Genomic DNA, 15,909 nt, shown 5'->3' with positions numbered 1-15,909 from the left:
GACCTTCATCACTAATTTCTTCCATTCCCTCATAAGTCAATATGGGTCAAAAACTGGTTGGCTATGATGCTATTTGTAATAAGTTTATCATCATCAAAAAAATAAAAATGTACACACTTAAGACAGTATGGAAAAACACGGTCCACGCACTTTTGGGGCAAAAACTTGGAAAGGGAACTCATTACAAAACAGGTGGCTCATGAGTGTCTACTAGTGCCCTAATAATATTCTTGTCACCAGGCATACTGGTATGTATATCACTAACATTCGATAAGTATTCAATAAATGATGAATGAAAAACAGCCTTAATGGAGTAGATGCCAACTCTAGAAAAAAGGCAATTTAGTAAACATTCTAGGATGAGAGATGTGTATTTCCTAGCAACGATGGCTTAATATATACCCCGAATATAAATACACACAACAGACACAAACACTGACGATGGATGCTTGAAGTAAAGTCAGGCCTTCAGGCTTAATCTCCAAAATGCCATCCTTTCTTATCCACATTCTATCCATTCTTTGATGGCACAGACCAAATTCTACATCTCCTGTGACAGTGTCTTCAATCTTCTGAATCAGCCCTAAGTGCATAGAATCTCCTGCTAAGGAGTTCCAGTGGGTATAACCTATTTCCTCAGCTATATTTTAAGGGGTTCCAAGAATTTTCTGTCTCCGTGGGCACTAGCACAGAGCTGTACATATTATGGGTCCTTGATACGCGTTGAATGAATGCCCAAAAGCATTACCCCTTACGTCATGCAGATATCAATAGCACAGAGTAGGAATCATGACGCTAAGACCCTGGAGAACAGACAGCTCTATGTGGAGCAAAGCTCTCTATTGTAATATAGCTGGTCATGCTACAGAGTCAGTCTTAAGACAGGTGAACTTCTTTCCTTTGTATTCAGGAAACTGAAAACATGTGCTTGGTGGTTGAGTTTCCCCAATTTGGCATCCGCCTGAAGGATAAGGGCTGTTCTCACCTTCTTTATTTATGTGACCTGACCCACGTTCCACACACAAAAAAGCTTAGGATAGGAGGCTATGAATGCCAAAATAATAATGTGAGCCTGGGGGTGGGACTCACTTTCTCCAAAGGTATATTGGGTACTGAGTGATTCGATACCAATAAGAAAAACCTTACTGTTTTCTTTTCCAAGAAACACAAAATATTTAATTGGATATGTACTTTCAAAAAGAGAAAAACTCATTTATAAATGACCTACTTCATTCTTATGAAAGGATTCTTAAATGTGTTTCAGAATTTGGCCCTGTAGCTATTCATTTCTTATTCTAAGGTGATTTTAATTTTTTAATTTATGACAGTCACATGTATAAATGTGACCTACAGGTTGAGCTCCTCCTGACCTGAATTTTATATTTAAGCTGCTAAGGGTGTTTAAAACTGAGTGCTGAGTGTTTTCTATGGTACTTCTCATCAAGCATGTAACTCAGGGCAAAACCAGGCAGAAAGAAATAAAACAATATCCACATTAACTAGGGAGGGAAACACAGAATATTTTCCTAAGATGATTGATCCAACTGGCAGACCGGGGCAAAAGCTATCACCACACACAAAAACAGGTATTTTTATGTACATCTAATATACAAAGTCAACAAATTTCAAAGTTCAAAACAAAACAAACAACGCCCTCCCCCCTCCCCACCTCCCATGGCAGTAGATTTTTCTTTGATTCTGGGTTTTGAAAGGAATTTGCATGGAGGCCTCTTACCCCGGGTAATGGTTGGCTGTCTCTGTATTTTCACAGAGGATGCCAGGGATGGATTTAAAGTGCAATTTAAATTAGGCATTTTGTTCTCCCATAATATAGCATATATATCTTCATGAGTGAAACCACATGGACAACTTGATATTAAAAAAAAAAAAAAAAAGGGAGTGGGGGTCTGCCAGTAGCAATAGTCAAAACAGAAATATATGGTCAGAAGATTAACGTACATGAAAGAGAACAGAGACACCAAAGAATCTTATGGGAAATCACAGGAGGCTCTGCGTGGCTCCCATCCCAGTTTTATCCCTCAGATGGTTTCTTATTTGGAAAGCGATTCTAATGACATTAGTGGCTGAATAGTTATAAAACCATAACAATGTTGATATGGCAAATTGACATCAAATACTCCTTTCAGTACTCTAGAGCCTGCAAGAATCTTCCGCAGGTGAATCTACCTTTAGATGTGGCCTTCACAGGTTAAGTCAGGAGAGCTTCCCCAGGCAGGACGGATGGGAGGCAGAGGCGCCCTGCTGCTCCCACCTGTGATTCTGGGTGGGCAGCATCGGGTCAGATTGGGCTTACAATTCCTCTTTTTCAAGGGCCTCCAGGATGAAGATTTAACATATTTTGAGGGAGTCAGGCCGAGTGGGAACTCACGAAGGCCTGCCTCCCTAACAGGGAGAACAATTCAATTATTCTGGTTATGAAAGATAAAAGATAACACTGGAACACTTCCTTTCAGAGACATCAGAAATCAACTATGACCTTTGGAGTTTAAAAACATTTTTCGATTGCATTTAAAAACAATTTGTACCTTTTTCTTGTAATGAAACGGCTGACCTAGGGAACGGGTTTCAGTCACTGCATTTGCCTGGGAGAAAAGAAATAGATGCCCGTGGGCTTCCTCTTCCTCTTAGTTTTTTTTTAAGCTGAGGCTTTATGTTAGTATCACTAGATTTAGCTGTTGAAGCTTTTAAGGCTAATGGTTGCTGTAATGTACCAAACAGTACAAGATTGAAGAGTGGAGATTAATTTAGCTCTCCATTTGTCAGGATTCAGTCTGGAAGATTTCTTAGGAACCAATCTAAATCTAGGGGATAGCCTGGACCTTTAAAATGGGACAGGGAATCATTCAGCTCCATAACCTTTAATCTGTTTGAAGAAAGGAGCAAATGTTAAATTCCACAAGTACACTTTCTGGGCAAGATAAATATATATAAGACTGCTTGTTAAGACACAGCAAGCCTGTAAGATCACATCCATTAAGGCAGCGGATCCTACAATGTTGTTTTAGCGGCAATTTTAGTGTAACGACTCTTGGGTGTGCCAGTGAGAATCAGGGCATTCATCACCACAGATGCAGTTTGTGTGTAGAGCGGGTTCAGCTGCTAACATCAAGAGGCCAAAGCGCACCTATGAGATCAGCTTATATTACCTTGAGCAAAGAGGCCAGGAGGAGGGGAAGAGGAGAACACAAGTCCCTATAAAGGCACCTGTGATGTGGACAGAGATATAGCATTGTTTGTTTTTAAAATTTCCTCTTAAATGGAATCTCTGTGGTTGTAACTGTGATAACAGTGAGTTGTAGCTGTTTGAAGACGTGAGATTACCTTTAGTCTGGAGTGAAGGCGTAGGAGCTGTGAACTGAAGTGCCTCTGCTGAGTCGCTGAGATTGATGGTGAGTGGGGAGGAGTTCAGGGAGTGTCAAGAAAGGTCTTTCGTAAAAAACAGCCTAAGCTAGTGAGAGGCCAGCCACAAATGAAAAGTGCTGCTCCGTATTAAATCCAAAAATGGGCAGAAGACCTAAATAGGCATTTCTCCAAAGAAGATATACAGATTGCCAACAAACACATGAAAGGATGCTCAACATCACTAATCATTAGAGAAATGCAAACCAAAACCATTAGGAGATATCATCTCACACCAGTCAGAATGGCCATCATCAAAAAATCTACAAACAATAAATGCTGGAGAGGGTGTGGAGAAAAGGGAACCCTCTTGCACTGTTGGTGGGAATGTAAATTGATACAGCCACTGTGGAGAACAGTATGGAGGGTCCTTAAAAAACTACAAAGAGGGCTTCCCTGGTGGCGCAGTGGTCGAGAGTCCGCCTGCTGATGCAGGGGACACGGGTGCGTCCCCCGGTCCGGGAAGATCCGACGTGCCGCGGAGCGGCTGGGCCCGTGAGCCATGGCCGCTGAGCCTGCGCATCCAGAGCCTGTGCTCTGCAACGGGAGAGGCCACAACAGTGAGAGGCCCGCGTACCGCAGGAAAAAAACAAAACAAAACAAAACAAAGAAAACTACAAATAGAATTACCATATGATCCAGCAATCCCACTACTGGGCATATACCCTGAGAAAACCATAATTCAAAAAGAGTCATGTACCAAAATGTTCACTGCAGCTCTATTTACAATAGCCCAGAGATGGAAACAACCTAAGTGTCCATCATCAGATGAATGGATAAAGAAGATGTGGCACATATATACAATGGAGTATTACTCAGCCATAAAAAGAAACGAAGTTGAGCTATTTGTAATGAGGTGGATAGACCTAGAGTCTGTCATACAGAGTGAAGTAAGTCAGAAAGAGAGAGACAAATACCATATGCTAACACATATATATGGGATTTAAGAAAAAAAAATGTCATGAAGAACCTAGGGGTAAGACGGGAATAAAGACACAGACCTACTAGAGAATGGACTTGAGGATATGGGGAGGGGAAAGGGTAAGCTGTGACAAAGCGAGAGAGAGGCATGGACATATATACACTACCAAACGTAAGGTAGATAGCTAGTGGGAAGCAGCCGCATAGCACAGGGAGATCAGCTCTGTGCTTTGTGACCGCCTGGAAGGGTGGGATAGGGAGGGTGGGAGGGAGGGAGACGCAAGAGGGAAGAGATATGGGAACATATGTATATATATAACTGATTCATTTTGTAGTAAAGCAGAAACTAACACACCACTGTAAAGCAATTATACTCCATTAAAGATGTTAAAAAAAAAAAAAAGAGAGAGAAATGTGGTATTTATGCCGAATGAACGAAGGCCTTGACTGCCTTAAAATGTAAACCTGACTAGCTACCTAGACGGAACCTTCTACAAGGAGAGGTAATCAAGGCTGGCTCACATCCGGACAACTTCTGCAAAGACAAAACAGACCACAGAAGGGCTTTCTTAATGGGTTCACACATGCAGAGCAGTGGCGAAAGGGGCGGTGTAATTTACACTGACATCCAAAGGGCCGTTCATAGGAAACTATGAAAACCTGGTAACAGCAGCTCAAGCTTAATTGGTTTACTACCCGGATAAGAGGTAAGAAATCATGAAAGGTAAACACCTAGTTCGAAGCAAGGAAAAGCTGTTAGCATGGTTGCTCTGGAAATCAGTTAGGGAGGAGCATCTTTGTTGCGCTTATTAAGGATGCAGAAAGTGGGAGGAATCTCTTAGCACTGCTAACAAACTGAGTTTACTTAAGAAGCAGAAGAAACTAACAAAAAGCTAAAAGGGAAATACACACACACAAGAATTTAGGAAGCAGCCTGGATGGAGCTGAGTTTAGGGTGAGACACAAAAACCAACTGATGGATTTTCAGAAGCTTTTCAATTAAGTGCAGGCACTGATGTTTTCGCAAACATCATTCAGAACCATGCTCTCTAGTGGCTTAGTTAAAAGTTCTTTGTTCCACTCTAATAGTTAGAAAGGTGAAGAAAACTGAAATTAGACAATCTATTGTTATATTTCATAAACCGATGAGGCCTCCTCTTTCACTGAACACTTATAATTTTCATCATGTCTATCACACCAACTCCTGTGAAAACTGAAAATGTCTCCGGAAAGTCAATGTAAAGGATGGCCTTACCTAAGGAAATCTTGCACGTCTAGTCGACGTGGTGCGGCCATAACCTTTCCCACCCTGGTCGGCAGAGAAAACTCCAACAAGTCTCCCGGACAAGCGACATCAAGCACTGAGAGCCACTGGGGACCAACCAGGAAGGGGCTGGAGGACATAACCTCCTCCCTCAGTGACGGTCAGAAAAAGGAGACCGCGAAACTCACTTTGAATAGGAGTTTCAGACAGTCCAAAGAGCTAAACCACAGAGTGACAACCGCAGTGGCTCCTCCAGTGTTTAACGGAGGGCAGGAAGGGGTACTCGAGTGCCCAGAGTGGAACAGATGGTGACTCCCCAGGTGACACACGGTCACTGGGTACTCTCTGGGGCAGGAAGGATGATGCATTTAGGAACATGGCCCACATGGACATGTTAAAGGGTGTGTATTTTCCTTCACGTGGATTAAGATGAAATTAAGGCAAGAAGAAGATCCAAAGCCGGGATACTTACCGTTTTGTCAACCGTGGCTCAGCACAAGCTATCCGCGTGTTCTCTAAGAGCCAGGCTGCCATTTTCCCCCTAGCATTTTTCTCTGCATGGTGATGCTTAAAAAAGAATTCTGCAAAATATCTGATCTACTGTTAAATGCTTGGATGTTAAAGTCTTTTCTGAGGTCCTTAAGAGTCGACTTGAGAACACAGTATCTAATGTCTTTCAAGTTCCCAAATAAAGGAATAATTCCATTCCAAGGAGTTAAAGGGGCCTTTTAGGCTTCTTGTTATACATACCAGAAAGACAGTGTACATTCAGGACATCTGCAATGGCAATGAAGGTACCATACCTGCGATGATGGTAAGGATGGTGGTGGTGGTGGTGGTGGTGGTGGTGGTGGTGGTTGTTGTGAGAGGAGGGATAGTTGTGGGGGGATCTGGATAAAGAAAAAAAGGAGAATCAAACCCACAATGCTGAGCACAGCGGTGATCAGTAACGACACAACAAAGGCGTGAAGACACTGACATGTTGTTTGATGACTTCTCCCTTTAAAATCCAAAGACTCCCCCCGCCGCCCCAGCCCCGCAAAAATTAATGTCTTATAATCATATCTCAAGGCCTTATTTGGAAGAGCTAAGAAAAGAAGAAAAGAGATTTGGGGGCTTCCCTGGTGGCGCAGTGGTTAAGAATCCACCTGCCAATGCAGGGGACACGGGTTCGAGCCCCGGTCCGGGAAGATCCCACATGCCGTGGAGCAACTAAGCCCGTGCGCCCCAACTACTGAGCCTATGCTCTAGAGCCCACGAGCCACAACTACTGAGCCCACGCGCTGCAACTACTGAGCCCGCACACCTACAGCCCGTGCTCTGCAACGAGAAGCCACCGTGATGAGAAGCCCGTGCACCACGACGAAGAGTAGTCCCCGCTCGCCACAGCTAGAGAAAAGCCCACGCATAGCAACGAAGACCCAACATAGCCATAAATAAATAAAATAAATTTCAAAAATTAAAAAAAAAAAGAAAAGAGATTTGTATCAATGAAGTGAACTAGGGATGAGGAGATGAGACGTAGAGACCCCCCCCCCCCCCCGGCATCTGATTTCAAAGGGTGAGGTTAGACCAACTCAGCCCCTGAGAGGGTCCGACGGTTGTCATTTCGTTTTATGCTTTCGCCGGTGGGAGAAAGGACAAGATGGCGCTGATCTATCTAAAGGGCTCCTATCGGCCAAGGGAAAGTGTGCGCCTGCCTCTTGGTCTCTGACTGTTAACTTCATTATTCTCCGTCAATACATCCCAGCAGGAAGTAAACCTACTTCTATACTTGTAATAAATACACAGAAGAGAGAATGTCACCACTAAATATCAAGTTCCAGGCATGTGAGATTTTACTGAGATTTTATTTTCTAAAAGTCAATAAATTTTACAACTTATAAATATTAATCAGTTCATTGCCTTTGCTCAAGCCTGACCTACGTGGGCGACAATGATAAAACTGAAGAACGTTTCCATCTTGTAAACAAGAGAATTAAATATAAACAAGGCTTAACCCTCCAAGACAGGAATCCAATAGGGAATCCTCTGTCAGGTGTCTGATATACTGTATATTCTTCTATCATCTCCAAAATTATTTGGGGGAAAAGAGAAGGCAAATATGAAAGAGAAAAAAAAAAAAAGTCTCAGCCCGACTGATCAAACTGAATGTGTTAAATTGTCAGCAAGACTTTGACCTAAGCAATCATTCTGCTATAATAGAGCGTAAGACGATTTGAAGGCTTTTGATTTTAAATTTTATCTAACGCCCGTCAACTTTTTCTCCCTGACACATCTGGTGTCCTTTTATCTCCAAGTGAGCTCTCAGACTGTCTAATTAATACATCCAAACTTTAATTATATACTGTGTCTTTACTGGGTTTGGCGGAACTTCCTGGAAGTTTACGAAAACATTATCTTGGCGTTTGGTTATGAGGTCTGCTTAAAAGATTCCTACCGTTGATCAACAATCAGTTTTAATTTTCCTCACAAACTTCTCTCACATGTACACAAATGTACGAATTTGACAGGGAAGAATCAAGAGCAAACCTGTCTGTTTTAGGGGAGACTCTGTTCATTGAAGTTGGAGATGCCAGCAGTTTAAACGACTATTGAAAGCAGCCTCACACGAGTGCAAAAAAAGAACCCATTAAAAAAAAAAATCTCATTCTCTTCCAAAAAGTAGAAATGATTCATAGTTTCAAACTACCTTGTTAGAAGAAGAACGGACAGTACACGTTCAGTCTTGCTTTTTGGAGTACTTTCTTATGGAGGCCACAGGTGGGGAAGCATTTTGTGACCCGGGAGACCACTGGATGCACCTACATCCTGCAGCAGGTGCAGGTACAGGTGGCAGGTAGGGACGCAGGTGAGCGAGGGGCACCGGTCCCTGAAGACAACCTGCTCTCTCCATGCCCCAATTCAGCTGTACCCAGAGATGTGCCTTCTCTGTTCTGATTCAATGACAATAGTTGCTATCACTGAAAAGGAACATCTATCTGTAGCTGGTATGCTACAATGCTATTTCTGTCTCTACTTTAAAAAGTATTGGCACAAAATGTGTGATGTCCACAATACAATCAAAGTGCACCTGAAGGTGATTTGAAATTACCATTACCAACAGGAGTGGAACAGAGACTGACTAACGAGGGCAGAGATTTCAGAAAAAAGGTCACTAGTTCCTTTCATTTTGTGAAAATCACACACTTCCAATTATTTTCATCACTACTGGGGTAACTTGTCCTTCACATGTGGCTCAAGTGACCTAAATGAATTAGATTCCGTTACCAGGTGTAATGCCTAGATCATTTCTAGCGATAAGAGCAATGTGAGGTCACTATTTAAGAAAATACAGAGTTGGAGCTAATAAGCTATGTTTGACACATGGACGCTAAAAGAACAAAGCCAACTGGGGCTCAGGCGCTAACCAGATAGATTCGCCAAGTATAGAAGTTACTTCTAGAGAATTAAACATTTTAAAAGCATGTTAACTCTGAGTTCATAAAGAACTTTGAAAGCTACTGTAGTAGGACAATAAATTGGCTTTGAAAAGAAAACCTACTCACCATCTTCTCAAACTGCTAGCATATTTTATTACTAGACAAGCAACACCTCAGGTGAGTGTTCTAGCCTATCATCCCAAGCATTACTGCTAGTACAGGTTACGGGAGGGAGGTAGCATATTGTGGATCTAGCAAATTCCTAGACCAGGAGAAGTGTACCATCTTGGGTTGGGGAGACAGGTGGATGTAGATGTGCTTGCCTACATGGGCAGGTCTCTGTTTCCTGGCTTTCAAATAATGCATTCTGGCCCAGCGAGTTCATTCCCAAACGACAATCTTGCATTGGAGGGAACTGTTCTACCAGGAAGCAGAGAGAGTAAGAGAAACTACAAAGAAAGACACACATTTCACTGTAGACTTTGGAGTCAAAGTTATCGTGGCTCTGAAACATATTTAGTAACCATGTGAACTTGGGCAACTTATGTGACCTTTCTAAGCTTCCTTTTATCATCTGTAAAATGGGATGATGATGGCGCTTACCTTGTCATGTTATCGTGGAGATCAGAGGTGATCGTGCATGTAAAACTGTCACCCTAGCGTATGGAACGAAGTGAGCAAGCCCTCAATAAATGCTAGCCAGAGGTAGGATCCAAAATTATTCACATCTATCTATCAAATCCACAAAACGCTTCTCATCTTGAGATGTCAGAACAGTGGGTACAATAAGTCAAAATTGTTTTTCCAGATAACTGAGTCTTCTGAATCAAGGAAGCACATAATAGACTGGTGGAAATTTATCTCTGCTTTTCATAATCTGCCGTTTTTAAAAAGAGCTGAATGAAAGTCGTCTGTAAACCTGGATAACGGCAAGGCTGGGGCCCCGCGTGAGGCTCAAACCCTGATGTTGAGCATGGGAGGGATGTAGAAGCAAAAGGGGGATGGCTGGAAACGGGGCACTCGGCACCTCCTTGCACCTACATGGAGAGCCATTCCCTTCACTCTGATCTCCTTAACTACCGGGGAGAATTAATGCTATTATGTGTAGACCACAGACAACATGGGTAGTGTGCAAAGAAATCACACCTCAGAAGTCTATACATAAAGTGATTAGATGTGAGCCTTTAACTTTGCATTATGCTAAGGAAAACAAAACTCAGGTACAGGCTAAGGATTATATTTTAATATCCATGTAGATATGAGGTAAAGCATGCTTCTAGTTCATCAAAGAGACTGCTACTCCTATTTTCTTCATAAGGAAAGTGGCCAGGTTCTAAGACGTTATGGTGTAAATATCCCATATGTAGATTTACGTGTGTATATGTGTATATTCACATACACTTACACTTGGATTATTTACATGGCTCACACGAAAAGAGAAATGCACACACATGTTCACATATTTACAAGATACTGAAATTGTCATGCCTATGGTTACTCATTCTGTGTCATGTCAGCTCATGACTATTTTTCCTGGTGTAAAAGTAACCAAGAGAGTCAGCTGGACAGAAGAGACTCAATTCGTCATCATAAGACTAGACAGGCAGTGCACTCCTCAACTAAACAGAGAGTATTCACCAGACACAAAATTGACCATGAGCTATAAATGGGAAATAAGTTTAAAATGGCTGGTACAAGTAGGTGCACAATAAATATTTGTTGACTAGAAAGTGAAGTTCATGATCATATGCTTTAATAATCCTGCAAAAAGATATTAAGAAAACAGACAAATTTTTTTAAAAAAGCACTTCTGTCTAAAGCAGTAGCTATAGGTGGACCTTCTATTTTTTTTCCAAGTATTTACGGGCTTGCGACATATGGAATGTAATAGCTTCATGCTGAAAGTAGGATAGTTGTGCTCATCAAAGCAGGAGAAAGGCTAGCCCAGGTATCATCGGAAAATACCACTGGGAATAGACTTTCTGAGCTGAAAGGCCATTAATTGGTAAGGTTGGATTTCGCAGTCATTATTTCTAACATAATCTCCATAGCGTGCGCCTGAGGACAGAGCTTTCCTACTCAGCATGACCAGAGCCTGTGATCTAGAGGGAAGCCCCCAGGATTAGAAGGGGAGAAGAAAAGTTGCTGTCCTCCTAGTGGTAGCACTGGGGTCCACCTTGGGCCAGGTTTCTTTAATTCTTGAAGGAAACAAACTGTTTTTTTGGCTTTCAACTTGACCAAAAGCTCTAGGAGTGAATCACAAGCAGCAGCTACATAATAAATGAGTCAAATGGAAGAGGGCTTCATCTTCTCACGTACCGTATACATACAGCATATAATCCGAATGAGCTTTCCCCACTATGTTGGAAGCCTCACAGCGGTATGTACCATTATCTGTTTTGTTTAGGTTATTGATGAACAGGTTGGGCCCCGACAGTACGGCGTGTTGAGGCATTTCATCATCGACTCTCACCCAAGTTACCATCACAGGCCTGCAGAGGGAATGGGAGAGAGACAGGGTGCATTATGATTTCCCACCAAGATGTCTGCATCAAACCTCTCACTCACACAGTAAATGAATCCCATGCAGGATGACACAATTAAAGAGGACCTATTTTAAGTTCAGAGAATTATAGCTGTGAAGGCTTCACAAATCTGTTTGGAATATAATTTTTTAAAAAATATTATCAGGTGTTGAAAAACTTTCAACAGACCAGAAGCAGGAGTCTCATTATTTCCAATTCATCTTCAACAAATCAGCAAATAAACCAATGTGCCCTATTTTTATGCCCTGCTGTGTGCTTTCACACCAATTCAGACAGGACAGAGCTCACCCATTGTTAATCATCTCATTAATTAGGGGGAAAAAAATCAAATCCTGGGCTAGTGATACATGCATTAATCTCATGGTTACTAACACGCCGAGATAGTGGCATAGAAAGTTGTGATATTTAAGTGGATTTCGAGTTTCGCAGAAAGGAGTGGACTTTTACAACTGAATAGCGCTTTCTCTGGCCTCTGCTGTTTGAAAAAAAAATTACCTCTTCTCATTCTGGAAAGATATAATCACTCCCCGTCCCCTTACCCCCTACCCATAACACACCCTCCGCCAACCCAAGACCCCACCGCACCTTCTGAGGCCCCAAGCCACCTTATCTATGTGTTTCTTGGCAAAACGCCTGTCTTCCCTGGCTCTCCAAGGCCCTCACACTGCTCCCCTTCCCGTGTGTGCACCTTCAGGCCCCCAGCTCGAGGGACAGGCTCCCAGATCAATGGCTGAGTGACAGCACCTCCACGTGAACTCCTGGGGTCCTATGGCACTTGCTCATCAGAGGGGAGTTTATTCTTGTGATTTAAAGACCACATTTGTATCCATCAGGAAAAAGCAAATTTCACAAGATGCTCCAGGGCCCAAATTGCACACATACAGAGTCTTTTTCAAACTCACTGAATTTATAATCCTTCAAGGCAGCCCCTATGAAATCGAGGCCACATCTAGGGCTGGGCCTGAAAGCTGCCATTTCCAAGGCAGGGCCACAGAGATTCGGCCACAGAAGCAGCTTCCTTCCATTTTCTGCACTACCTCTAGGAGCAGCATCAGAACCAAAGACCCGTGCTTCATATGAATGGGCACTCAAGACAGCCCTGTCAAGTAGCATTCCGGTTTTCCAATGGGATGTGAAGTCACAGTTTTTCTTTAATGACACATGGGTTTGTTATCACAACCCAGTAAATTATTTTAAAATGAGCCCTGCATCCGTCCTCCTCGCAGGCAATGGCGAACGGCTCTGCCTGGCAATCAGACCTACTGTCCCGCTGCTTGACAGCTGAAACCATCAGTGGGGGTAAATGCTGAGAACATTCACAACATTTAACGGCAAGTTAAATTACCATTTTTACTGTATGCAATTTCTTGAGAAAATAAATAGGTGATATGCTAGAAGGGCTAGCAGTCAAGTAACCCGTGCTTTTCTCAGACAACCGTGGACCCGGGCCGATTTGAGAGGAACAAACAGATACCCTCTCTGGCATCAATGTCCCGAAGGAAACATACAATTTACTGTCCCCATGGCACATTCGACTGAACACAGTACCTTCTTCAGGGGAAAAAAATATAGAAACAAAATAGAGGTTAGCAAGCCATAGACTGTAAATGTAGTTAATGTGGCTGGTACTGTAAGTGGCAAGAGGCCTGAGAGAATTTATTTTTTTGGCCACTGGATCGTTTTGGAAGGAAGGCAATTTGCTACCTGGGGCCTAATTCAAACAGTTTACACAAAGAAAGAGCTGAATCTTTTGCAGTGTTCAAAGCAGAAGAAGACTGCTCTGGTAAAGCTGGAAGTACTTAAAACCAAGTAACTTCGAAACACCCAAGGAAAAGCAAAGCACAAGCAAGACCACCTCCTCCTTCCTAAAGGGCATCTTTACAACTCCAAGCGGCGAGTAGAGAGAGGAGCAAATCCTCGCCCCTGGAGAACGACACACAAAATAGGGAGGGGCTGACGTGGGAAGACAGCCCACTGCAGCCAGGCTCCCTCCGGCTCTCTGTTCTCTCAGAGATCAGCGCTTAGCTGTCATGGGGAGAATGAATTCTTTCCGAAGACTTGGGGGAAGCTTTGTGAAAATGCTCTGAGGTCCTCGTATGAATGTGCTAGTTAGCAAAACTCTGAGAGGGGGGAAAAAATCATAGCGAGGGGACAGCAGAGGGAGCTCAATGCTGTTTTTTTTGTTGCGGACCAATAAAATCTGACTGCTCCCCATCACTACGTTGACCTGTTGTTCCATGTGAAACGGATTGTTTTTTCCCTCGGAAACAGTTAAAAACAATTTTCACTCTATTAGAAAGATGAAAGGATTCTTCGTCCTCCCCAAACAAAACGGAATAATAGCTAAAGTGGTACCACGATGTGGCTTTTGCTTTATTCGTGATAATACATGTAGTTTCTCTAATTCACTTTCATTAATTTAGCAGAGGGGCAAGTGAAGCAGCTTTTTTTACACTTTTCAATAAAATAAGAGTGTGAGTCTTTTCTCTTATGCAGTATGTATACATATTCCTTGAGAAAATTTCCCAAACCATTCCTCACTAACAAAACTATTTCTAGTAGTCACTTTTCCTTGAGGGAGGAAGCAAAACGAAAAGTAAGGCAAATTCATTTGCCTACAGCTGGCCCTACACACAGCAGCTTAAGTTAAGTCTGAAAACCATCTTTCCGACGGCTTAGTTAGACATTAACACAGAAGGTAGCAGACATATCATTAGATTGTGGGCACACTAAAAATTTATTAGGATTATTTTATGTGGGTGAGAGAAAATAGTTCTGACAGTCATGTTGATGATAATAAAAGAGAATTCGCTGAGATTTCAATCTTAGCTGGCGTTTCATTTTTCTCCCAATCTTCACCCTTAAGAACCACAGATATTTATTCCCCTTTTCACTGAATATTCTTTTAGTTCCTGAAAAATCTTCCATCCTTTACAGCAGGAGACAGGTGACAGGCCAGTGAGTTGTGAATGCACATCTGTGTGTTGTGACATTTACTGCTCCTGACCCTCTGCCAACCTTGGCCTTCAGAACTTACTGGGGCTTCCCGATGGCTTCACATGTTAACTCAAGCGCGTCCCCTTCCCGGGTTAGGCCTTGTAGAGGATAAGTCATCTGAATATGCACTTGAGGCTTATCTGTGTGACAACAACACAAAGTATAATGTTTAGCAAATGATATCATCAGGCAGTACCAGACTTGCACGCTGTCACAAACCCCATACTACCAGCACTCACGTGCTTCCCATCCTCATGCCTTCAGTAAAATCCTTCTAATTAGTAAGTAATCCTGGCATTTGCTCAAACTAAACTTACTAATAACTCTAAGAAGTGAACCACGAATAGATAAGAGATTCATAAGCCAACCACCGCCACATCAAACATTTCCTATGAAATACATTTTGTTACATTTAAGTTTATCTCCAGACTCACTCAAGCTAAAGGAAACTCATTTGCCTTCATGCTGAGGTGAAGCCACAGATATCTGCGTGCTCAGAACTGATACATTTTATCATAGATCATATATTACTATGTGACAATATGTTGTGACACTGCATATTAATAAGTTTGCCACTTCTATGCTCTTGTTTTCAAATGGGAAAGGCAAAACTTCTGAATTCCACTCAAATGTCTAAGAATAAAGAACTGGGAGGTTTTGGGGGCCCCTAATGAAACTCTGTGATGGCTCAATGTAAACATATCAGAAGGAAGGAAACTGACAGTTACCGAGTCTACTACGGTAGGAACCATCCTTGGTGGTGGAAAAAGCCCAGTTTTAGGGACGAGAACATTGGTACCGAGAGAATGATGTAGGTTGTCCAAGGTCATAGAGATAACATAATGAGAGACAGCCCCATGAAATGTATGTTTGGAGGGATTATTGATTCAAACCCACATTTCCCAATGGCAATCCATAATTAAAGCCAAGTATACTGAGTATAGCTTCCGAATGCAGTCAGGTATTTAGGTATTCCTAAGTGATGTATTCCTAGGCGTAAGTGAATACTTTAGCGATGTAGGTATTCTTATTTCCACTAGCTATTTAAAAACTGTGTTTGTGAGTTTGTGGGGCTGTGGGTATGAGAGAGGAACGCTAGGAGGTACAGGGAATGGGGAGGGAAGGGGAAGGGGTTGGAATTAACTTAGATACACACACAAATACATTTACAAATAAAACCTGAATGGAATTGGGAGGGGTTATTTTTTCCCCTTTGCTGAACTAATAAGCTATTAATCCCTAAATCATTTTTCTCATTTAATTTCATGACTTTGTAAATGTATATTTTTGGAAATGTACCCAAGAGGTAATAAATGTGAGAGGGCAAGACATCAGTTGG

At 42.3% G+C, this 15,909-nt stretch overlaps 1 protein-coding gene across 7 annotated transcripts in view; it reads right to left on the bottom strand.

Moving 5' to 3' along the window:
* Positions 1 to 15,909, bottom strand: part of CADM1 (cell adhesion molecule 1) — a 343,095-nt gene that overhangs the window by 34,624 nt on the left and 292,562 nt on the right. For 4 of the 7 annotated variants that reach the window (XM_007461864.1, XM_007461863.1, XM_007461861.1 and 1 more), the window contains exons 6-7: positions 14,611 to 14,710; positions 11,347 to 11,519 (exon numbers count right to left, since the gene is read on the bottom strand). In XM_007461864.1, coding sequence (XP_007461926.1) covers positions 11,347 to 11,519; positions 14,611 to 14,710 — 273 coding nt within the window. Of the gene's footprint in view, positions 1 to 6,408; positions 6,496 to 11,346; positions 11,520 to 14,610; positions 14,711 to 15,909 lie in introns of all 7 variants that reach the window. The other 3 variants (XM_007461860.1, XM_007461858.1, XM_007461859.1) reach the window with 1 other exon arrangement.

Source organism: Lipotes vexillifer, unplaced genomic scaffold (genome assembly GCF_000442215.2).
Source record: "Lipotes vexillifer unplaced genomic scaffold, Lipotes_vexillifer_v1.1 scaffold931, whole genome shotgun sequence".
Lineage (NCBI taxonomy): Eukaryota > Metazoa > Chordata > Mammalia > Artiodactyla > Lipotidae > Lipotes > Lipotes vexillifer.
This window is presented reverse-complemented; position numbering and strand designations above follow the sequence as displayed.